The following is a 23,808-nucleotide window of genomic DNA, read 5'->3' on the forward strand; positions in this document are numbered from 1 at the left end:
TGTGCCCACACTTCTATGCCTTTTACCTCAGATGGAGGATAAACATTACATTCTTCCAGCATGTGACCATCACTACAAAACAGGTTTTCAATAAATGCAAGCACAAACCACAGCATTCTTTATACAGTCAATCACCTTTAATATATTTAGTGACATGTTTACTGCATTTTTAAAAACACATTTAGTTACTATACTCCCAAAAAAGCACAACTGAAAACATTAGTTTTAAAGGTTACACATGTATACATTTAATAACAAAAAGGAGAAAATTGTCTTGAGAGTCCCAGTTCCAGTAACAAAGCACGGATGCATTACTGAACAAGATTAATGTGTAACATCAATGATCTGAATCCCTTCATGCCAAAGAAGTCCATTAAAATCAGTACAAGGTTTGTCACACCAGGAACAGTTATTAGTAGTAGTCTACTGGCAATGGGATTGACATACTCTCAACTTTGTGAGTACAAAGTGTTCTAATATATATACACTCTAAAGTTTAAACCACAGTTTAAACAGGATAAACCCCTTCAGAAGTTATGACAATTCTGTTACACTTTCTACCTGAAATACTGCCATCTAATGTTCTTTCCTACATCTCAATTACAGGGAAAAATGCTCTTTTGTGAGTGTAGTGCTGCACATTCTCTGTAGTTCTGCAGGTTGTGAATTGTATCATGCAACTTCAGCAAGACTCGACTTCCAAAAAATGTGTTTTTAGACATAGTGTTCTCTCTGTAATAGAAAAAGCTGCCTCAGAACCCAGCAGGGCAGCAATGGCCTATGACACCTGCACCAAGCCCATAAAGGACTGTGTTGCATCTCTCTGGTAGCTTTTAGGGCCATTATTCTAAGGCTGGTAAGATTAGATCCATATCATACAAGTGATGCTAAGAGATATCTTCTGCCTGTCATCAATACAGGCCTTACTTAACAAACTGTCAGCCACAGAAATACAGTCTAATTACACCCTGTTTGTCTTCAGAGAGAGCTGGGAGTAGAAAGGAAGGTAGGAAAGAAACGGCACTTCGACTGGGCTTCTCTTACAAACTACCTAGGACTTTACAAAAGTGACGGAGTGCTGCCATTATTTTTCTAAAAATAGGTATTTCTCATAAGTGCTGTTAAGGTGTCCTTAACACAAACAAACTCTGGTAAGACAACACCTTTTTGTCTTTCTCTGTATCTACACCAATAAATGCACTTGGGCTCTAAGCACTGTGGAACCCTCTGCATTTCGACTGGGATCATATAATCACCCAATTTTTATTTCCTGTTTTAATTTTCCCTCTATCTGAGCTCCAAACTCCAAGCATCAGCTTCTTTGTTGGGGTTTGCAGCTGTCTTACCCCATGAGAGCACCTTCAGTGCTCTTCTTAAATCAGCTGAAGATCATCTGGTAATAGGTGAACAGTTGGACTGCATCATCTTTTAGGTCTTTTCCAACCTTGGTGATTCTATGATTCTATTCTATCTAAACGAGTAATGTGAGCTGGGGACACCTACTCAGTACATCCTATGGAGCTTTTCAAGAAGAACATCCTGGCCTCCCTTCTGTACCTTGCAAATGACCGAGCACAGAACTGCACTCAGTCTGACTTGATACACACTATCTTACAGAAAGTAATCTTGTCATTCCCTAAGATTCAAAGAGAAATGTACAAGAATGTAAACATTTGTGATTTTTTTCTTAATTTTTTTTTCTTCTCATTTATACAAATGGATTAAATCAACCACGGTTGTTTATGCAAGACAACCTCCCGAAATTAGTGAAGCTTTTATCTCTTTTTTCAGACAGAAGACAGATGCTGCCTTTGCTAACAAACCTGGGTAAGTCTATTAAAAAAAAAAAAAAACAAATTAGAAAAATGTCCATAATCGGGCCACTAACCAAAATGCTACCTTCACACACATGAATTTTCTGAGACTTCTGTCATACTAAACACAGACAGTAAACCAAAGCTTTAAGGCAATCACATGCTTCCTTCCACCTTTGACATAACAAATAACCATCTCAATTGTTTCTCATACAAATCATGAGACTTACAGTCCCAGATGCGTACAGATATTACTGAAGACCACCTACCTTCAGAGCAACCTTTCTTGGCTAAGAGGAGATGCACTGGGCATCCCCCATACACTAGCTGTGTTACTCCAGAAGGACATCTCCATCCATTCTCAGCCAGATTGCTGGAGAATCTGCACACAGTTTGCCAACAGATCATGATTACTCTAAGCCAACACTCCTTTTCTTTTTGCCAGGTTTGTATGAGGATGTTTCAGTTTGTATTTGTTTTGAATAGATTTCAGAAATAAGTTAGGGACTTCTCTTAAGTTCAAGGCGCACCAAAAGTTGTTTTAGGAGTAGATACTATTGACATACATAGTATCTTTGCAGATCCTCTAACAACTGTTAGGAGAAGTTACTGTGTTACACTAAAGAGAAGTAGGCAAGGATGGGAAAAACCTCATTCCCCAAGGTCAGTGGCTAAAACATCTTGAATGAACTTCAATGTACGCTGGTACAGGAAAGCATCCTTCTTCTTTGGCTTACAAATATTAAGATGATTTACATCCACTGGAATAAGTTCTCCAATACCCAACTCTGGGAGAGAGAAAAAAGAAGAAATAATGATCAAAGTTTGTAAGGTTAGCTAGACTAAATAGCACATCCTGCTTAAGCAATTGCTCTCTCAAAAGCAATTCCCCGTCTTCCCTTTAACTGCTTTGGCTTGTAAATGTAATGTGCTAAAAGCATCAATACCTGCTGTTAGTAGTCTGATTGGCTAAACATCGCTGCAAAACCCACACTGATAAACCATTAGGTCCAGAGTTTTACTATCTTTATTAAGAATTCCTATTAGCAGTTTACTAATTTTCTTTCTTATTTTCTAAAGAAGAGAGCTGGAATTTGTGGGAGATTCTGAAACACTATTCAGCCTACCCATACAAAGACAATCAGTTGCTCTTCATTATAAAGTAAAGGACTATTACAATGTAACATCAACCATGGGCCTATTCTGCATTTTTTCATTAAGTATTGTTGGCATATGGAAAAATCAAAACTAACAGTTACTATCATAAGCAACAAACACAGCTGCCTCCTATCTCAGCAGGGAGACTGTAGTTGAGTTTAGACAGTCAAAAGTTTAAACAAAGACCCCAAATATAACAGATGTTTTTTCCTAGGTCTTCCTACCACAGAACCCCTATTATCAATGCCTACAGGAATATATATAAAATTAAAGAAAATTAAGTGACCATTTGACTTACTTGCTGACTCCAGAGGTACGACATGCAGTTTCAACATGCTGCCTATATGTGTTGGCAAGGTTTCTGCAAAACTCAGTACCGTAAATTTCTTATCTTTGGCAAAAGACAGGAACTCATCATTCAGCACTTTAAGGGCAGGAGAATCTGTAAAAAGATAACGCAGTTTTTGCAGTGTACCTTGAACAGAAAATTAGAACTCGTGTCTGCAAAACTACAATTCCAATACAATGCTTTGGAAAAATTAAGAACTCCAGTAGAAGGAGTAGTGCTCTGTTTCTAATTCCTTTTTCCAGCAATCATATGTAACATTTATTTCTGCATAATGTGGAATTTATATAGAAGACAGAAGTCTGAAGTCTAGCACACATTACTACCTTGCTAAATGACCTACACTACTCTTCTATAAACTTGTTCTGATTCTCTTACCCCCCTTCGTGCCTGCAATCAAATAGAAAAGCTACTCTTGTCAGTTAACCCACAACACTAAGTATAAAAACGGCAGATGTAGTTTTTATCCAGCTTTTTCTGATAGCATGATTTAAAAACAAACAAACAAACAAACAAAAAAAAAAAAAAAAAAAGAGGAAACAAAGCATCATGAATAGATTAGCAGAGATCTCTACTGTTAAATAGTAGCAAACATACCCTTGCTGAGTTCTTTAACTTCCACAGAAGGAAAGAGAAGATATCTGGCACTTATGGAATATTCAGCCAGCTGGGAGCCGTGGTGAGGTACACTATAAAATATGATTCCTCTCGTGTTGTTTACAATTTTATCCATTTCTGGATTCTTGGAAGCATCCACCAGCATCTTTTTCACTAGAAGACCTGGCAACAGAAGCTGAATTAATGCACCAATTTAAACCATTGTGAAAATAATGATGGTGCTATATTAGCCATGAAGCAACTAACCATACTCTTGCCTCATTTGATTAGTCCTTATGGTGTCAAATATGTCAGATCAGGTTGGAAAAAACAACTGAGGCATTAAAATAAAATGTTAATTGAACAACATAAATCCCACTCCATAGGCTTTTTTATTTGCTTTGAGTGTTACTAATGACACTTAATATATGCCAGACGATGGAGACAATTCTGCCTCTGAATTTCCACTTGCATGAATTTCAATTCACTGATTTTTGTGTTTTTGAATCAACACGGTACAAACAAACAGGAATAAAAATCCATTCAAAATGTGTGTGCTACTGAAAACAACACAGCAGGAAAACTGGCATCTATTTTACATTTTCAGATCGTTGCAAGTGTTCTACATCACCAAATATTGCAAATAACTGCCTTTCAAACTGGATTTGGTTATAATCTCATTCTGAAACGTAACAGCAGATAAATAAAAGCATTCTGCCAGACAGGCAATGCACTCACCGCCCATGCTGTGTGACACCCACACCAGGGGTCTCTCTCCAATCCCAGCAGCTCTGAGCTTCTCCAGAAGCTCGTTGCTCCTGTAGGCAATAGACGTCCTGTAAGGAATAAACAAACACAAGCACAAAGGAACATGGTAAGTTGAATACCAGCCTTAAAGGGAATAAACTTTCAATGCTGGAATTTTACAATTGTGAATTCAGTAAATAAAACATTGATTACTTAATTGTTGTTGCTACACTGAAAACTAAAGATGTCAAGAACTTTTTAAGGTCAGCTTCACAAGGACAACGGCAATTGAAATGTGTTCAGTTTCTTGGTCTTACTAGAAATTGCTATTTTAATTTCACTTATTGGTTACTTCCTTTAGTTTTAGTTCTGCAAATCACATCTTCTAAATGAATCAATTTTCACATTTTTATGAAATTGTATTATCATTTTACAAAAGCAAAACATGTCTTTCACCTTTGATTAAGCACATCAAGCTATAAAATAATCAACTACTATATACATGGGTGAGCATATATTGCAGGTAATGCAGTTTTCCATTCTGTGATAAAAAATACATTATCTTCTTGATAATGTCAAGTCATAATACAGCAAGTCTTTTGTTATACTTACAAAGTACTGTTGGGTCATTTTAAGCTTAATAAATATTCCCCTAAAGAAACAAAACTATAACTAACTAATGTTATATCTAAATCAATAGACCACCTTAGTGCCTGCAGACACTGAAGACAATGAAGACACATGAAGCAGTCTGTAAGAAATTAAGAATTTGACACAAGTTAACTCATGAGGATAAAAAGCTTGAGAAAACCACGACTTTAGCAACAATTTTTCTAAATTTTATTTTCAAATACAACAAGAAAAGTTAATTTCATTGTTTCACCATAGGTTATTCAAACAATTAGCCCTATAGGTCTCCCTCCTGTCCACCCCTCCAAATCACAGACATGCATTTGTTACCTGTGAGGCTCAACAGGACATTTTGCTTTCCAGTCACTCAAACGGGTGTCATACTCCACAGATATGATTCTAAGGGTGGGACAGTCTGAAGCCAGCCATGTCTGAACAAAGAAAAACACCAAAAAGAGATTATTACTTAAGTAATAGAAAAACTCTTGCAAACACTTTATCAACAATGGCGCAAAGCTGTTATCGTGAAGGTGGTATCAAGTTCAACTTCTGTTCTTCATGAATCCTCAAACACATCTTACACCTGCACTGTTGTTTGGTTTTTTTATTAAAGACTGTCAAACCCTTGACAATTTTCTAATCAAAATGAAGGCAAAGGCTGGAGTGGATTGCTAATTTGCACATCCCTGGCTCCCTCTCCAAGGCAGAACAACAATTATGAAAATGGCCAATGGGACTGATGAGTTTAAGTTTTGCAGATACGCTTCAGTGGTTACATCAATGTGAGTTGCTTGAAGCAGTCATTACTTATTTACCAATAATTTTTATAAGGCAAACTTGAAAAACTGAGGTACTCAGACATTCATGTAAGAAATAAAAAATGTGATTCCACGTATCTTTTTCTACATGGTAGAATTTCATTTAAAAGAATGAGAGCATGAGGAAAGTGTACATTGCCTCCTCTTTCGCTACCAGAAGAATGACACTGAGTGCATTAACTTTAGCAGAGATTTTCCTTTGCAAGAATAATCTGTTGAAAATTTCATTTTGCAAACAAAAACCATGTGAAGAACACAAAATGTGCTACTTCTAAAACAGATTAGAAGTCATCTAATTCTCTAGACAGCTCCCACTAATGAAAAAACAGTATTTGTTTGAGAAAATTGCACTGTCTTCTTACCTTTGGCCAGCACTGGCTGTATTCCTCTTGCACTTCTGAAGCCTTTTTATCCACAGGTTGGTCAATGTCTTGCTGTCGCCAGGTTTTAAATGCTGCTCCCAAAAGACCATGAACAAAAAGGATGTCTGCTCTGATGGGCTGACTGACGTAGAAAGGCATTTGTAAAAGACAGATGACAGACATTCTTTTAGCAAATTAAATTTAGACAGAATGCTTATCCTAGGGGATATCTAAATGTTATTTGAAATACTATACATAGGTCCCTGTATTATGGACAACATGCCATGATATTGCATGATATTTCACAGAAGATACTCAGATCAAGATGAAAAACACAAATTCACCCATAAGAGAGATTTTGAAAGAGTTACGTAAAGTACCAAACTCCTGTTTCATATTCTTCTGTAATGAAAAACAATGTTCTCTCCCACTACTATTAATGCAGCCTAGTGAGACCTTCACTGTCTGATCCCACCGTCTCTACTAACACAAATGACCCCAAGAATAGTTACTGCTAAGTGACATAGCATGTTGGAGACTGCTTAAGTCCCAGATAAACATTCTCTACAAAGAAAAAAAGAAGCCTCAGTTTCTTTTACTGTAGCTGAGGCCAATGGGCTGCTATCAGCAGAATAATTGCTAGGCATCAATTATTGATGATTACCCAAGATGATGATTATCAATTACCCAAGACACGCCAGTACAATGGCTGCAAAACCATAATTCATTTAATGGTTTGTGTCTAGATTTTCCAAGCAATACAGGAACACTCTTTTCGTTGCTATGGACAGCTCTGAGCACAATGTTGTTCTCACATTAGAGGAGCTACATTCAGTCTAGTCAATCCATCAAGAACCAGAGGAGCAGGTAACTAAAGTAGAGCTGCACTCTGCATCCACTCTTCTGAATCTCTGTAACTGAACATTATAGCAAATAGCTCAAATTACAGCATGTACAGTTTCTCCTGCATTACCTGCTACGATATTGTGGATGTAAGACATAAACACCATCTGGATACTTTTCTTGCACTGTGTCCCTGTCTAGGTTAGCCAAAGCTCTGGATGCGTGAGAAGACTGAATGACATGAGGGGATTTCATTACTTCTGCAAGTACAGAAACCCAACCTACATTGAAAAAATATAAAGTAGCAGGTTAAGTAACGAGAAATATCATCCCAACAAGAAAATTCACAATCATCCTTCCCAGCAGCAGTAATTATGAAAACAGGCATTAGAATCTAAGAATGGTAATACCGAAATAAATTACTTAACCCACTTCTCTTTACTGCAGGAAAGCCAATGCTGGATAAGTGGAAATGGCAAAATAAAAAAATCCAGTATGGTGTTGAGGTCATGTATTTTGCTACTATTTATCTTATAATCTGAAGCAGAACCCCTTCCCAGGAGGAAAACAAAGTGTATCAGCAGGTCAGTGCAGCAGTCAGACAGAGAACAGGTCTTGATTCTCTTTCTGCAGCCAAGATGCAAAACAGACAGTGATAATGAATGTTTCAGAGAGAAAATGAAACTCAAAGCACAGGAAAGAAAGGGAACAGCACACAGGAATAAGAGCAGGTGGAAAAAATTGATGCTTGCTCTGAACAATGACTTTTAATTTTAAATTCCAGAGTGCAAAAACATTTATGTAATTAAAATTCTCATGCTATTCTAGAACAAAACAAAAACAAAAAATTCTGTTTACACTCGAGAAACGTGAAAGAATAGTTGACAGAACTATTCTTTCCTCAATGAAGCTTTAAGTCATAGCTATCTCAATAAAAAATAAACACTTTACAGACTATTACCTGAAAACGAAACTTAGTGGTTTTTAGACATGGATGAGGATGCTCACAGAGTAGAGACATGCAAAGGAATACACACACACACACAAAGAGCACTTAAAATACTTTTAGAGAAAACTGAGTCATAATGATTGTAAAGATCTGTGATGAATGAGGAAAAATCATTAAAATCTAAGCAGATAGGGAAGAACTGAATATTCAGAGCATACATACATACAAGTACAAATGGGAACAGTGTAAAAATTGACAAAAAAAGAATTTGTGAAGAAAAATTTCTCAAATGAAACTTGCTCACAGAGCGGACTGAAGTGCTGTTAAGAATCTGGTGGAAAACTTCCTCAGCAAGAGCGAGCTGGGTAAGGGTTGGGCTGCAAACTGGAGCAGCTGAATAAGAAGCATGAACAGCAGGATGCGAGGGCACCCACAGGCACCAGAGGTTGTGAGAGTTCATCTCTGCCTCCTGCTACTGTCATTTGTTCTTAGTTACTAGTTTGATGCAAACCAAGGGAGAGTGGGAAGGCATGTTTTATTTTATTCCAAAATACAAGGACTACAAGCTGATCTGTTCCTTTATGAGACTAAAACACAGTAAATTGGAAAAAAAAAGACTGATGACATAGATGATCTGTGAGAGCAGGAAATTTAAAAGATTTTTGTCTGTAATTTGAACTAAACATCAGAAGTCCCAATTTTCACCATCCTTCAAAGACTTACAGTGCCTCTAGCTCTGACACATATCATCTAGACAACATGCACAAGTTCTTAAACCAATGCTGTCTAAACTATTTCTGTTTTATTTAACAAAAAGAAACAAAAAACAAGAAAAAAGCCATACACACTCATACAAAACATACATATGAAAAACAAACCACCATCACAGTCCCTTACATTTTACAATAGCACTGAATTCAGTGAAAAATTCAGAATATAGAACTGGCAGTCTGGTATTCAGGCTGCTTGTGCTTGCTTTCCTTTTACCTGCACGTACTATGGATGAATGAAGACGTTCATCCAAAGCCATATTTCCAATAATGCGAATTATGTTTCTCTGTATTTTTGCAGAATCTTTACGTAGCTGGTATATCTTCTGCAGCAGCTGAAGGCCGCCGTGAGCTTCAATTTTATCACAGTGAGATGAAACCTAGCATCATACAGTAAACACAATGACAGTAAGTAGATATTCTGCAAAAGTTTCCTTGTGATGCTGCTAGTACAGAAAGTAGAGAAGTTTTATGAGCTGATATAATATGGCCCTTCTTACATAAGGGTTCTTATTCATTTAATATTTATTATTCCCTAGCCCAAGATGGAGTAAATATTTTATTGTGTTGAATGCATGGTATGTATCGATTGACAACCTGAAAGATACTAAGTGTCATCACTATACTCTCCTCACATCAGAGGAAAATGAGACTGATATCCATTTAGCATGACCAAATTACAAGTGATAAGAATCTAAACAGGACAACTGCCTGCATTTGTTAAAGCACTGCCAATGGAAGCCTCTTACTGTCTACCACCTAAAGCGAAACTGTTAGAATACTTCCTCTTTGAAATACACAGGCATTTTTACTCTCCTAATAGCATTGCTATCATTACTGATATTAAGGGCAATGATAGATTCTAGTTCAAGCAGATGATCAAAGACTGATCAGTAGTAGCATCAACCACCAATACTGATCTAATTCTTGTGACTTGAACGTGTCTACAGTGCTTAACAACATATTGTGGTCAGTTCTAACGAAGACAGAGGCATTCTGTGTAAGTACAGTCACAACTTGATTGAATGGAAAACCTAGAATATAAAAAATTCTAGACTACATCAGAATTTCTACGCATATGGAAGTTGTGAAAGGAATACTAGCAAACCACACTTTATTCATCCCTACTACAAACAACAATTTAGCATTCCCCACACTATTTTTCAATGTTCAAGACTTCTGAGAAACTCGAGGAACTTACACAGGCTAATAAGAAATAATAATAGAACGTAGAGGCTGTATGGAAACTGTTGAATCAAGGTCTGAATCACTGATTGAGCACCTGGGGAAAGGACCCAGTCAGCCCTGGGAGCACAGGTGAAGGCAATCCAGCTGTATGATTGGAAGAGGTGGAGCCTGGCTGCACCTCTCTTAGACCTCATTTAAGGGCTGACTGCCACTGTGAAAGGTTCTCTGGTTGTGAATTCTTCTCTTGTGGAATTTTTTTCTGTGAGCCTAGATCTTCAGAGATGGGTGAGCACTTTTTCTTTTCCTTTGTAAAACCTTTCTGTAGTGCTAGTCTCTTTGTCATTACATGTCCTGTTTTGCCATTCTACTGCATTTATCTTCCTGATTGTTACAGAGGCAACTGGCATCAGAAAAATGAGTTTGTAATGCTTCCTTATGGTTCACGTCAGTATGAGTTCTCTGAAAGTTCTTATAGAGGGGCTAGCAGCTAGGAGATGATAGAAAGGCAGCTCTTTCCCAATATATTACAACCTTAGAAAAGAATATTTATAAATGTAGTTTTTCAGTTGTAGTTTAAAAAAGACAGTTACCTTAGAATGTTGCACTAAAGCTTGCAGGCAGAAGAGTTCTACTGTCTCTGAAGGAACTTTACTCAATGTCTCACAGTATGGAAGTCCATTTCCCCCAAAACACCACAGGCCTCCCTGAAAGGAGAAACAGTAAAACTATATCACGTTCCAAATGGTTACCTAAAATAAACATTTCTAAACTAGAATGCTATGTGTGTAATGATCTACAGAAATCTCTTAAAGAGTGCTCAGCACATATGCATTTTTAAGTGTATAAATTATATAGCAGCGCGCACGGTGGAAATAGGTTTGTGTCTTTGAGCTCTGAAGGAAGAAAGAAACCAAACAGTTCTATTCTGTAAGTGGGAACTCACCCTCTGAGCAGCAAGAGTCTGACTACTTTCACGTAAAGCAAGAGATGTGAAGTACTTGACACATGGATCAAGACCAGACTGTGGTAAAGAAACTAAGAGCAAACGAAGTTCATCTTCTATGAGACAGTCCTGTGAGAAGTAAACACAAATAGTTTAATTCAGCTTTTTTTTTAATTCTGAAACAAAACACAGCATGGAAGAAAACAAAGATCTTAAATATTGAAGAAGCTATGTTAGTAAGACCTAGACTTCAGCGCTCTGCAATTTGGGTTTAACACTTATTCCCATAAAATTTTGGAGGTTGTTAATACTAAAACCAGCCACCTGGGTGATGAAAAGTAAGCCTTAAGCTTCATACTTTGTGGCTGTTTTGCCTTGTATCTGCACTTGGGAGTTATATAGTATATTCAAAAGGGTTTTCATACTTGACATAATGAAAGTTAAAGCTGTGTGCCAGAGCATTACTTAGAGTACCACACTAGCAGTGAACATGCAAGGTCCTCCAGGAGAGCTCTCTATGTGTAGGATTCTGTCAGTGTCATCAAGGCAATCTATGATCACTGAAATATTAGTGCATTGCCTTTTAGGCATGGACAGCAGGGTATGCATCACACTTGTGATTTGCACAAATTACATTGCTGCTGAATGTGTAGTTTGGACATACAAAGAACAGTAATCCAACTCCAGCTCTTTGCATCACATAATTCACTAATACAGACATGATCCTGAGGTGTGTTACAGTGATGCTTTGGTTTTCATTTTAGTACTCATTTTTTACTTTTGAAGAATTCTGTTTTAGTATGGTCATTAACAATGAAAGTACTAAAGACAAGCAAGAGTCAGTTGGTACCTTTTTTCCATTTACTTACATTTTTCATTTTTGGCAATGATGGTGGAGGCAGGAAAAAGCGAAGGTCGATATCTTTGGATCGAGCCAAACCTATAGCAGTCCTTTGATCACAGGTTTGGGCAACTGTACCATACTGATAATCTGTAGCACAAGAACTCCAGCATTAAGGTTAAAACTGATTGTAGATATATCATTTGTATTTAATTTCTAATTTGTTTTCTAAGTTAAGAAAAACCTCTCTGCAGTCTCCTTAATAAGCTCTGACTTTGTAGTCACAAATTCCAGAAGGCAAAAATAGCAGTTGTTAGACCAGCACTATGCTAAAACAAAACAGACCTGTTGATTACAAATATGCTAGATAAAGATTCTCATATGAGTTGAACACTTGCGAAAACAAAAGTTCAGTATTGCTACTGTGAAAAGAATGCAAGAACTACCAATTCAAGCCTAAACCTTGCCTAGAGTAAAAATTTGCCTTTTTTTTTCCCTGCATACAGTATTAAAAACCTGAGTTTAAAACTGACTGAGAACATCTGCTAGCAGCCTTCTCACATGAATGCTGGCCATACTGAATTAGTACACACAGTTTAGGTACATCTGTCTTTCAGGTTTTCAACTTTTTCAACAACTTTTTCACATAAATAGTTTGGGATAATTAGAGTTTGAAAGAGGCGGTCTGAAGCAACATACACTCCACTGTGTGGAATTGCACAAGATGTTAACTGACTCTACTACTAGAATCAGAGTGGGTTAGAGTGCTATGTTGTTTATACAGACTAGTGATGGAGTGGAGAAAAGGGTGTGTATATATACACTTTACTTGGGAGTTCAAGGTCATTTGCTGCTTTAAGAAGAACTGGAGAACCTTAAGTTCTATACCATGCTTTATAGTATGTTTAAGAAGATACTGAAGTAGATAACTGCAGTGGAAATGCAAGTCATGGCCTGAAACAGTGACTGAGCACCCGGTGGGAAGGCAGAGCCAACCCAGGGGAGCTCAGGTGCATGCAATGCCCTGAGTGACTGAAAGGGGTGGAATCAGGATCCACCCCTTCCCAGACCTCATTTAAAAGTTGGTAGTGGAGGTGAGGGCATCTCCTAAGGCCTTCCAAGGGTAAGCAGCTCTTTTCCTTCATTTTTGCATCTGCAGCTCATTCTCATTTGCTGTAGCCAAAGATTTTGCCGCACAGCTATTATCACTGTACTTTCCATCCTGTTACAGCGTTACAGTAACAAAGGGGTAAGATTTCCTACTTGTTGGTAAGTTTATGACACGTAATGTAATAATAATGTAACTGATGCTACTGTGGCATTAAATCAAAGTATTTTTTCTCTGTGGAATACATTTGTGAAAAGTTCAAAATCCTTCAGATGTTCCAGTATTAAGGTAACAGTAACAACTAGGACAGAAAATGGTTTATTTACAATGCTCGTATGTGCAAGTCCTCTATTTCTAGTTTGCCACCACTGTTATGCTGTGGTTACCTATCATCTCCTAACCATTTATTTATATTTTTTTTTAAAAAAACTGAACCATAGCCTTAAACCCCTTTCTGGCAAAGCCTTACAGCAATTACTACCAGAACCAGTGACATTCTTAACATCTCCAGAAGGCCAGGGAGCTAACGAACCTGAAGTTCTCTCTAGCACCAAGGCAGCATCATTCTAAATGGTGGTCCTGATAATCTGGTGGGGGAGTAGAGAGAGGCCCACACTGCAGTTATGTGCTGTGTATGGTAACTGTTGAGTCAAGGCCTGAAAGGATCTGGTCAGCCCTGAGAGCACAGGTGAAGGCCTAAAGGCTCATTTAAGGGCTGACTGCCACTGGGAAAGCATCTCTTTCTGGAGATCCCTCTCCTGTGGAGTTTTCCTTGAAAGCCTAGGTCTTTGGAGATGGGTGAGCATGTTTCTTTTTCCTTTGTAACACCATTCCACTCATGCTAGTCCCTTTGCTATTATACTCCTGTATCACCCTTCCACCATGTTGATCTTTCTGATTGTAACGAGGAAGAGTATTAGGAACAAAAAAACTGCTTGCAGAGTAAAGAAAAACTAATTCTGGATCAAATGACACCTCTTTCAGATACTAGCAATTTTTCCAGGGTAGGAGCAGAAGCTTAGAAGCAGATAATGGAGACATTGTTACATTTTTTTTTAGATGAATTGAGCTACACTAGCATACATTACCATGCCAGTGAGTGTTCTTTGCCAGCTCTTGCACAGCCTGCAGTCGGACCTCTTTGTCTTCTGACTGAGCCCTTTTTAAGAGGAGCCATAAGGCACATTCATGATCTTCTCCATCAAACGTACTAAAGCGTTCTTTAGCAGAAAACACATAAAACCCAAATTATTCCTAATGAGCATTTTAACAGGCACATTTCTATTTCACTGAATTAAAAAGAAATAATCTGTTCTTTTTAATGCTTCAAAATTAGTTGTTAGTAGTAATTCAGAGAAATATTTTAACATCAAATTGCTGCAGTAAAATAGGACAGAATGACACTCACAACCTCCCTGGTTTAGGTTTTTCTATAGAGTGCTATTCACAGGTAAAGCCACACTTTTCACACCTACCATTAAAAGGTCTCCGGAAAATTTTAGCTTCTGCCTTGAGTATTCTCCTTACTGCTCTATGGATTTCTTTTCTGGCTTGGTATGTGATTCCTAAAAGAGCATTTTTAGATTATTTAAGTTTGAAAGACAGATATTGCAAATTATTTCAAGATGCTGGCTGGCTTTTATTTCTTTTCAGATAGTCATATTTATACTTTGAGATAACTTTGTATGGATATATATCTTCAAGAAAAATAAATTAGGTGACATTGCAAAGAAAACTATTTTTGTCACATCTCAATAAATGTATCTGGCTATACAAGTAAAGTCCAGAAATTCTGTATGCTGTTAATTTTATCTTTCGTTTCAAAACAGTGACATATCTTACCTTGATATTCATTTCGATTTAGAGAAGATGTACGTATATACACGTGGGATTTAAGCTTTTCTTGATGTATAGCTTGAGTATCGATTTGCAGTAACTTCTTTAAGGACCAAACTTCATATGTAATGAATACAAAACCTCTTTAAATGAAAGAAAACTATGTGAATACTATTAAAAAAGAGGAAGATAAAGGCAAAATTATCTTAACAATGATTTTGGCATAAATCATCCTTTATTTGTTAATTACAAATACCAGATTTTACCAAATACATAGAAGTCCATTGATTACATCAATTTAGCACAGAAAAGAAACTCTAATATAATTAAAATAAGTCAATCTACCAGAAGATATGCTTCAAAAATACAGCATATTTAAACTCCTCAAATACTGTCACACTTTTTGAAAGTAACGTGAATTGAAGTTTTCACTGTATATGTAATTTACATATAAGCTTGCTGGTTACAACTTACCCTAGTATAAGCGATCCAGTTACTTTTGCAATTTTTCCTTGAAAAATGAAAAAGATCATGTCAAACAAACTTGTATGTATCAAGTCAGTATAAATAGATAACGTGTGATTATCAGACAGTAGGAATTTCAGGAACTCTGAATAAGCTTTTTTTCTATTTTTGTCTGGCTTTTAGAAAATCACAACTTAAATTTAAAATTAAATAAAATCTTGCAGAATTAGAATTTCCTGCTTTCTTAATCTAGGCAACAAAATGTTTCTTACCGCTGTTATTTACTTTGAGTGTTGCTACTCATCAATTACATTTTGTGCTCAGCTGCAAGAATCAACAGGAAAAATTCTGTCTATATCATCAGCATTTGCTTGAACCTCCACACTATGTTAAGGAGTCAACTTGTTCTTCTTGACTGGGTATTCAGTGTACATGAAAATCCCTGCAGAATCTCCCTAAGCAAATAGATTGAGTGGAATTTCTTGAAAAATATAACTTACAGAGCAAAGAGTTGAATAAACACATGCCACTTACAGCACCTTCCCTTTTAAATGTGAGGATTCATGTCAGATTTGAATTATTTGTCCTGGGTGAAGTTCAGCTGATTATCTAGACTTAAGGTTGTAAATACAGTGCAACTCTATTGCTATGACTAGCAGCAAACCCAATGGAATGTATCTCACCTATCATGAATAATTGGTTTTCTTCAGCATGAAGGTTTGCCCTAGACCCACTGCCATCAGCTTCTGACTTTAAGAATTGTGGCATGCAGACAAGAAGCAGTTACATGCCAAAGAAATAACTGGCAAAAAAGAAACAAACAAAAAAATGCAGTGATTCCCAAAGAGCAGAAATGGTAAGAAATGTCCTGACTTTTAGTGCTGGAAAATACACCTTAAAACAAAAATTCTTACAGTTCTATACACAAGGCATTAAAGAAAGCAGAGACTAAGCAGGGATGATCATAGAACTTAAAGAAGAGGAAAAAAAATTCACTACAGAAGGAGAGAGAAACAAGGTTTGTTCGATTGCTGCTCTGTTACAAACTCTTTATGGATGCAATGCTTTCATTGTGCTAATCATTAAAAAATGACCAAAGAAGAAACAGAAGTAATTTAAAATAATTTAATGAGGTTGTATTTTGGTGGGACTTCCATCATCTACATAATCTAGTGTTACTACTGCAATGCAAAGCAAGCCAGAAGCAGACATCCGCTTCAGGAAAATAAAAGCTTTGATCACAAGTTATGTGGAGATTTAGGTCTCTTCTTGTCACTTCATCATGCCCAGTGTTACACCCACACAGACCTTTTCTTCTTTTAATAACACCTTTGATTGATACTTACAGAACTGTACTTACTTATATTATTCCAAGATGGGTGCTGTTTGGTGGCTGGGCCAGAAGTTCCTATTTGTCTACAGCAAAATATGCAGTAAGCAGCCACTGACATTCTGTATGTTCAGAAAAAGAAAAAAATAAATAAATTGATTTGGCAATTACAACAGAAAACTTGTAGCCATGTTTCCCTTTTTACAGGAAAGGTTGTAAAGCATATTTATGTTATTTTGTGCATTATAAAGCACTCTAAGTAAAAATTAAAAAGCCTATAAACTCCTGAATTTAGTAGTTTGCATTTTGGTTACAGCAAAAGTTTACAGAAAAGCTTCATGCAATTACATATTTATGCTAATACTGGTATGTATCCATCTCTGACTACCTGCTCTGCTTTGAGGCAGAGGCATTTTTCTGTGATTCTTTACAGTGATTCTGTGATTCTTTACAGTGAGGGTGACGGAGCACTGGAACAGGCTGCCCATGGAGGTGGTGGAGTCTCCTTCTCTGGAGATATTCAAGACCAGCCTGGACGCCTACCTGTGTGACGTGGTGTAGGGAGCCTGCTTTGTCAGGGGGGTTGGACTCGATGATCTCTAGAGGTCCCTTCCAACCCCTACAATTCTGTGATTCTGTGTGAGGCCTTTTCCAATTTCCTAGTAATCCTCACTTAAATGCATCATGTTCACATGAAGACAGTGCTGAGTACAGCATATGACTTAGTAATTAGCTGTTCATAATTAATTTTATCTTAACACCCAAGTCTTGTATTTTGACTTAGCAGGCTCTAACTCATATACATTGTAGGCAAGTCAGATTTGGAAACGTTTGTCTTTTCTTGCTGACATACCCTGTAACATCACAGTTAATAAGGGATGTATTTTAGCATCTACAGATTGAGGTTCAGTGAATGTACAGTTGTAGTGTTAAGCAATGAGGCGATTCAAGCCATGTGAAAGCACCGATTACTGTATGCACCAACTTTCTGCCCTGTCTCCTTTCAGCACTGCACTTATCCACTGACTTCATTTATTACATTTCTGATAAGCACGCTCTCCCTGCGGTCGCCTCCGCACAAGTGGGGCAATGCCAGCGGCCAGCCCCACGCCAGGAGGGGCTTCAAGGCTGAGGTTTGACAAACACAATCATCGGACCACGGACAGACCCCATCCCTGGCCCCTCCTACTGCCCCGCCGCCATCCCCCTCTCTCCACAGCGCTACCCGTACCTTCCGCTTCCTATCTCCCTTCGCAGCCGGCACCGTCGCTCACGCACTTAACGTCATCACGCCGCACAGTGTCAGGAGGGCAATAGGAGGAGCGAGGGCTGCACTTGCGTAGTACGTGTATGTGGGGGCAGTGGTTGGGGTTGCTGGGCCGGAGCTTCTCGTTCGCCGTCCTCGGTTTAACCTAGGGACGGGTTGGAGCCTGTCTGCCTTCGCCCCGGCCGCCTTTCGCAACGCCACGGTTCGCACACGGCAACGGGAGGCTGGGCTGCTGTCGGAGAAGTGGGTGGGGGGATGGGGCAGAGCCGCTCTGGGTGCTGGCGGGGCGAGGGGGGTCCTGGGTCGCTGAGTTCAACTAAAGCGTTTCTTTGTCTTACAGGTTTCATCTGCTGTTATCTGTAACCTCAAACAGGAGTCTTTGCTGCCACCCGCACCTTGCAGCGTTTGTGAGAGCTGCGAGGATGGTGAATGTTCTGAAGGGCGTCCTGATTGAATGGTTAGTGACAGCATCAGCATCTACTCAACTGTTTCTTTAGGACTGGAAATACTTTAGGTGCTTTTAAGATTCTAGGCCCAAAAATGCATTTGCTGTAAACTTCAGCCTGGAGAAGAGAAGGCTGCGGGGTGACTTTATTGCAGCCTTTCAATAACTGAAGGGAACCTACACCCAGGAGGGGAGTAAACTCTTCGAAAGGGCTGACAATAGCAGGACACGGGGCAATAGATCCAAGTTGAAGGAGGAAAGATTTAGGTTGGATGTTAGGGGGAAGTTCTTCACTAGGAGAGTGGTTACGCCCTAGAACAGGCTGCCCAGGGAGGTTGTGGATGCCCTGTCCTTGGAGGTGTTCAAGACCAGGTTGGACGGGGCCCTGGGCAACCTGATCTAGTAAAGGTGTATGTTTGGTGGCCCTGCCAGGCAGGGGGGTTGGAACTACATGATCCTTGAGGTCCCTTCCAACCCGGGTCATTCTGTGATTCTGTGACACTGAGCAAACAGACAGATGAAAGGCATGGTCTTTAAGGGAAGAAGGAGAGAGACAGTTGTGGGTAATCTTAATTCCAGACTCATATTTTCAGATATGTTGTTTTCTGCTTATACTTAACCATCATGTATTCATCTTGTTTGTTATATTGTAAATAATGTTAATTAGTTTTCATCCTGGGTGATGTGTTCTGATTCTAAAGGGAAATTTGTCCATGTTTCGTCTTTTGTTTTCTTTTTTTATCAATTCCAGTTCGCACACTCAAGGCTGGCTACTCTAAAATGAATATGCTCATAATTTCAGACAGTTAGCTGTGCATATCCGTGCAGTCCATTTGTTTCTATACAGTCTGAAGTCCCTAGACTAAGGTTCTGATAAGAATTACCTCCAGGTTAAAGAAAGTGTCACTCAAAGTTTGTGGAGTCATTATATATCATTACATTATGTACAGGATTTCTGCTGTATGTTTAAATTGTAAACATATTAACAGACTGTAACTGCATGAGTGCAGAACATCCTTCATGGTGCATACAGCTGTCTGCCTACTGTTGTTTACTTCTGAGCTGACTGGACATTAGCCAGCTCACATCTGAATGCCTCATAGTTTGGTATGAGCAGCTTGGAGCATGAATTCCTCTATCACAAAAAGTTTCTCTGCTCCAATTTGGCTGCGTGCTACTATGCTGATAAACCTGAACGCAAGAAATGGCCTTCCTGCGTTTTCTCAAGACACCCAAAGCAGAGTTGTTGACTAGCAAAACAAGAAATTCTAATATCTCAAGCAGACAGTAGAGCCTTGTAGTTTTTTTGCAATTTATTTTACTTGCTCTGGAAGATTTGTGTGTTCCTGTACAATATTGTGATCATTTCCCATTTAGTATTAGCTTGAAACTTTATTATCCTCCCTGGAAGGAAATAGTTTGCCTGACAAGAAGTCTGTAGCATCTGTTATGCCATCAGAGTTTGAACAGCCCCTTGGGTAACTCACTTTTATGTTGGCTTTTCTAGCTGCTGGTTGCTTTCTTGTTTCCTTCTTGCCTTTGCATAATGGTAGCTGATGAGTCCATCCTGAGAGCAGATTACAAACCTGTCCCCTTGTTTACTTTTCAGATACCAATTTTTCACAACTCAGCTTTTCCAGGGCATGTTAGGTAAAAAGTCAGCAAGAAGTTTGGAAAAAATAAATACTTCTGAATGTGTTAAACATTAAAGTAAAACATTAAAATAAAACTATGAAATGCTGATAATATACAGATTTCTTCCTTCCCTCTGTATTATTCCAGTATATAGCTAAACTGTTCTGAGGACAAAATCTCAAGGATTATAATCTTCAAATGCTGAATAAGATCGGTGTTTCTGCTGTAACGTACATCTACTGGCACTGAGTGCACTCCTGTATGTTGATTATGTGAAAATATGTGTGTATTGCCTGACATATGCCTGGGCATACCAGCTTATGCTGTCTGGTACTCATAGTGTGTTGGTAAGGTACATCTGAAAGAAACAAGCAAAAATAAACCTCTGTGCACCCATCAAAAAGAGTGTGTAGAAGAAGACTGAGGACCACCCACTTTTGGTATCATTTTCATTGCTTCTTTGTGTAAACCTTGTCTTTCTTCTAACATTCTTTTGATTGCGAGCAGCTCTTGAAGTTGGTACAATTTTCCAGAGAACTTTGAGAATGTCTTAAAAGGATGTTCTTAATTTTTAGCTGTATCTTATTACAATGAGGTGGAATCTGATGTGTATTTGTCTCTACAGTGACCCAGCAATGAAGCAGTTTCTGCTCTACTTGGATGAGTCAAATGCTTTGGGAAAGAAGTTCATCATACAAGACCTGGATGAAACTCATGTCTTTGTATTAGCAGAGCTGGTTAACTTCCTTCAGGAGAGAGTGGGCGAGTTAATGGACCAAAACTCTTTTCCTATTACTCAGAAGTAAAAAGATGAGAAATGAGATTGCTGCCAATTCTGAAAAAGCAAATTTCAGTAGTTTGGGTTGTTACTGTTTTAATAGACTGTGGTTAGTAAGTTCTGCATTAAAGTGGCTATTTCAGAAAGTGAGTAATTTTCATAGCCAAAATACTCTTGAACTGAATTTTATTTTTCACTTTGAAATATTATAGTGTCTTTATTAAAATCCATAAAATGATACACTTAAGAACATGCAGAGGGGTCTTTTTGATGCGTGATTTCTGGTTTTCCTTTAGAGTTATCTTGTGAAATGGTATGACCCAGAAATGAGTGATGTTTCTGTATTGGAATCCCTTATGAACCTTTCTGATGTGTTATATTCCTGTGGAATTGATTAAATTTGCTTATAGAGTGACTGATTGAATGTAAAGCAAGTCTGTGCTTGATGGAGCATCCCCATACATTGGAGGCATGGTCAGATGAAATCAAATACTTCTTTAACTTTATGAGTTTTGGATACCAAAATAATAGTTTGGCTTTATTTTTTTGTCACACATGTTACACGTACCTCATAATAATTACCTACTTTTACCAGCATTATCATTTCTGTGTTGTTCTGAGTTTGGGGAGTGGTGGTGAGAATTTAAGGTTTTGACACAGGGTGAATCGTGCATCATAACAACGAGTTGTAAACTGGTTATTTGCATATCAACAGTGGCAAATTGAAGGGGCAGCACCAAATTGAGACCAATCCTTTAGGTATAACTGCTTGTGTGGTTGGTTTTTTTTTTGTTGTTTTTTTTTTACTGAAGCTAGTATGTAATTGCAAGAACCTTTGTGAATAGGAAGGCGAAAATAAAGAGTTGTTTGCTCTATTTAATAAGAAGAAATTTGATTTTGTTTTTGTTTTAGCTCTTTGCCCCCTATTGCCCCTTTGATAAAATTTGTAAAGATAAGTCCTCATTTCTTTACATTGAAAGTGTAAAAAATCTGCATGTGTAATGAGTAGATAGAACATCTTTCTAGTTTGTTCTCATGTACTTGAGGTGACCTCACAGAGTTCTGTGTATTAACAAGATCCTTTTCTATGTAAGTGATGGGATTTCATGGTTTTATTAATGTGGTTTATTTTAACTTTTCTTAGTTGGCATCATCACCATAAACGTCAAATTTCAGTCACCCTCAAGCTGAGCCTTCAAAAGTAGGTCTCTGAAAGTAATATTGATGGAAAACTGCATTGCTGCAATATAGCTGTCTATATATAAATATGTACATAAAGAGAGACTTTTCCAACCAGATAATAAGCCATTGAAGAAAATTAGTAAGCTTTTCTAACAAATCTTTCCAAATTTCCCAATTCCACAGAGGATTTGAGCCCTCTCTCTGCACTGACTTTCACAAATGATCCCATGAAAGCTGGTATTGCTTAATGATTAGTGAAATGAGGCATTACTCGCTATGTCAGGATTAGATCTCCATGTCTGTTGTATAACTTAGACATTGGCAAGGCTTATGTTTGCTATACGTAAGTATTTCAATACACTTTGTAGGTTTTCAGTGATGGGAAAACAGATTTTTCCTAAATTAAATCTTTGGTGTTATGACTTAGCAACCAACAAGAAATTTCTAATAGGTGCTCTGATAGAAATATGATATCGACCTCTTTTAATGTGAATAGAGTTGATGCTTTACATCTTTGTTTTGTACCAGAAGAGGTGTGGGCCTAACAATTTTAAGGCAGACCAGTAAGGGGAGCTCTTACCAACATTTTAGACTGCTTTTTGTAGAATTGCTGCAGTATAGGTAATGGTGGGTCACAGTTTTATTGTGCTTTGAAGCATTAATATCTCACTCTGGAAATGCTTTAAGCTACAGATGAACTATTTTAACTTCAAAGAATCCCAGTGGAAAGACATTAGTGCAGGAGAGTTTGGAATGCAGTTTATTTAACTGAAATTTCTTAGATGTTTTAGTTACCTCATGTTTTCTTTCTGTAGTCAGGCTGCCAATCCCCCCACGTTATAATAATGCAGCTTGAAACTGTCATTTTCAGATGTTACTGCTTGGTCTGAATGTCTCCACACCACCACCCAGCTTTCAGAGTTGCTCTGTATTAAGCCACATCGTTTTCAGTGAGTATAAATCAGAGGCCAACAACAAAACCAGTTCCTGAGTTGTCCAAAGGAAAAGTTAACACATTTCTATAATAAAAGTTTTAATGTGAGGACATACACTGTGATACTTTGCACTCTAGTGGTTATATTTTTCATATAGGAAAAAAAAATCATAATAATCTATTCTCTGATTGTGTGGCAGAAATAAGCAGGTTAATTACAGAAAATAAATTGCTTAATGTTAGGACTATCTAGTTTCCAAAAAACACCTCTTCAGCTGTAATGTTTAGTGTTTGAGGACTGTAACATCCTTCTGGTATGGCTGGGCTGCCATTGGGTAAATTGGGTAGCTCTAAATGGCGTGAGAGAAGGGATGAGGAGGAGCCAAAGACAAGCATCTAAACAAGTTTATCAGCAGCTTCAGGAAACCTGAATTTTTGAAAGCTAATCAATGTTTCCTTTTGGCTTTGAGATGTAATATAAAAAATTAACTAAATGCTGAACCCAGGAGGAGAGAAAAGAATTCAGCGATAGCGATTTCGGCCCCTCAGAACCTGTCTCTGAGGAGAGCTCACGACAGGCCACCGGCCCGTGTGTGGGGCGGCCCGTGTGTGGGGGCGGAGCCGGCGCGGGGAAGCGGGGTGGTCACGTGGCGGCGGGGTCACGTGGCGAGGAGTCGGGCCCAGCCGCCGTCGCCGCTCCGGTAGCGGTGAGAGACGGAGCCGGGAGGGAGGGAAGGAGGGCGCGGGGGGAGGCGCCGCGGGGCCGGGGCGGGAGCGGGGAGGGAGCGCGGGGCTGAGAGCGGCCGCCGCCCGCTCCGCTGA

General features: G+C 38.4%; 3 protein-coding genes across 12 annotated transcripts in view; 2 read left to right on the plus strand and 1 right to left on the minus strand.

Moving 5' to 3' along the window:
• Positions 1-115: 115 nt before the first annotated feature.
• Positions 116-18,024, minus strand: SERAC1 (serine active site containing 1). 8 transcript variants are annotated; one of them, XR_014944791.1, is made up of 18 exons: positions 17,977-18,024; positions 16,776-16,867; positions 15,425-15,461; positions 14,957-15,093; positions 14,590-14,679; positions 14,203-14,334; positions 12,035-12,156; positions 11,166-11,294; positions 10,813-10,926; positions 9,252-9,414; positions 7,446-7,596; positions 6,473-6,614; positions 5,623-5,723; positions 5,368-5,413; positions 4,654-4,751; positions 3,916-4,098; positions 3,271-3,414; positions 116-2,602 (listed from the first exon to the last, which is right to left on the minus strand). XR_014944791.1 is itself a non-coding variant. In XM_032443545.2 (18 exons), exons 3-18 carry the CDS (start codon positions 16,181-16,183, stop codon positions 2,466-2,468), a joined length of 1,965 nt encoding a protein of 654 aa, XP_032299436.2. In that variant the 5' UTR covers positions 16,184-16,217; positions 16,776-16,867; positions 17,977-18,024; the 3' UTR covers positions 116-2,465. The 8 variants fall into 8 exon arrangements, 5 of the variants coding, with proteins under 5 accessions (XP_032299436.2, XP_085399609.1, XP_015713791.2 ...); XR_014944790.1 differs by having other exon boundaries at positions 9,162-9,414; XM_032443545.2 differs by lacking the exon at positions 5,368-5,413 and adding an exon at positions 16,099-16,217.
• Positions 18,025-18,060: 36 nt separating this feature from the next.
• Positions 18,061-21,760, plus strand: GTF2H5 (general transcription factor IIH subunit 5). Of its 3 annotated transcripts, none has more exons than XM_015858310.3 (3): positions 18,061-18,093; positions 18,353-18,469; positions 20,718-21,760. In XM_015858310.3, the coding sequence occupies exons 2-3, from the start codon at positions 18,435-18,437 to the stop codon at positions 20,896-20,898; spliced, it is 216 nt and encodes a 71-aa protein (XP_015713796.1). In that variant the 5' UTR covers positions 18,061-18,093; positions 18,353-18,434; the 3' UTR covers positions 20,899-21,760. The 3 variants fall into 3 exon arrangements, with proteins under 3 accessions (XP_015713796.1, XP_015713797.1, XP_015713795.1); XM_015858311.3 differs by having other exon boundaries at positions 18,061-18,087; XM_015858309.2 differs by having other exon boundaries at positions 18,085-18,214.
• Positions 21,761-23,647: 1,887 nt separating this feature from the next.
• TULP4 (TUB like protein 4) overlaps positions 23,648-23,808 on the plus strand; it is a 121,173-nt gene continuing 121,012 nt past the window's right edge. Inside the window, exon 1 of the mRNA XM_015858293.2 lies at positions 23,648-23,693. The gene's annotated coding sequence lies outside the window, so the exon portion shown is untranslated. The remainder of the gene's footprint in view (positions 23,694-23,808) is intronic.

Source organism: Coturnix japonica, chromosome 3 (genome assembly GCF_054131305.1).
Source record: "Coturnix japonica strain WE chromosome 3, WE-NBRP24, whole genome shotgun sequence".
Taxonomy (NCBI): Eukaryota; Metazoa; Chordata; class Aves; order Galliformes; family Phasianidae; genus Coturnix; species Coturnix japonica.

Coding starts and splice junctions, on each gene's coding strand:
- GTF2H5 (XM_015858310.3), top strand. CDS start 18,435: ATGGTGAATGTTCTGAAGGGCGTCCTGATTGAATG. Junction 18,470..20,717: donor AAGGGCGTCCTGATTGAATG/GTTAGTGACAGC, acceptor TTGTCTCTACAG/TGACCCAGCAATGAAGCAGT.
- SERAC1 (XM_085543482.1), bottom strand. CDS start 16,866: ATGTCAGTGGCTGCTTACTGCATATTTTGCTGTAGACAAATAGGAACT. Junction 14,680..14,956: donor AAATCGAAATGAATATCAAG/GTAAGATATGTC, acceptor ATGCTCTTTTAG/GAATCACATACCAAGCCAGA. Junction 14,335..14,589: donor TTTCCGGAGACCTTTTAATG/GTAGGTGTGAAA, acceptor TTTCTGCTAAAG/AACGCTTTAGTACGTTTGAT.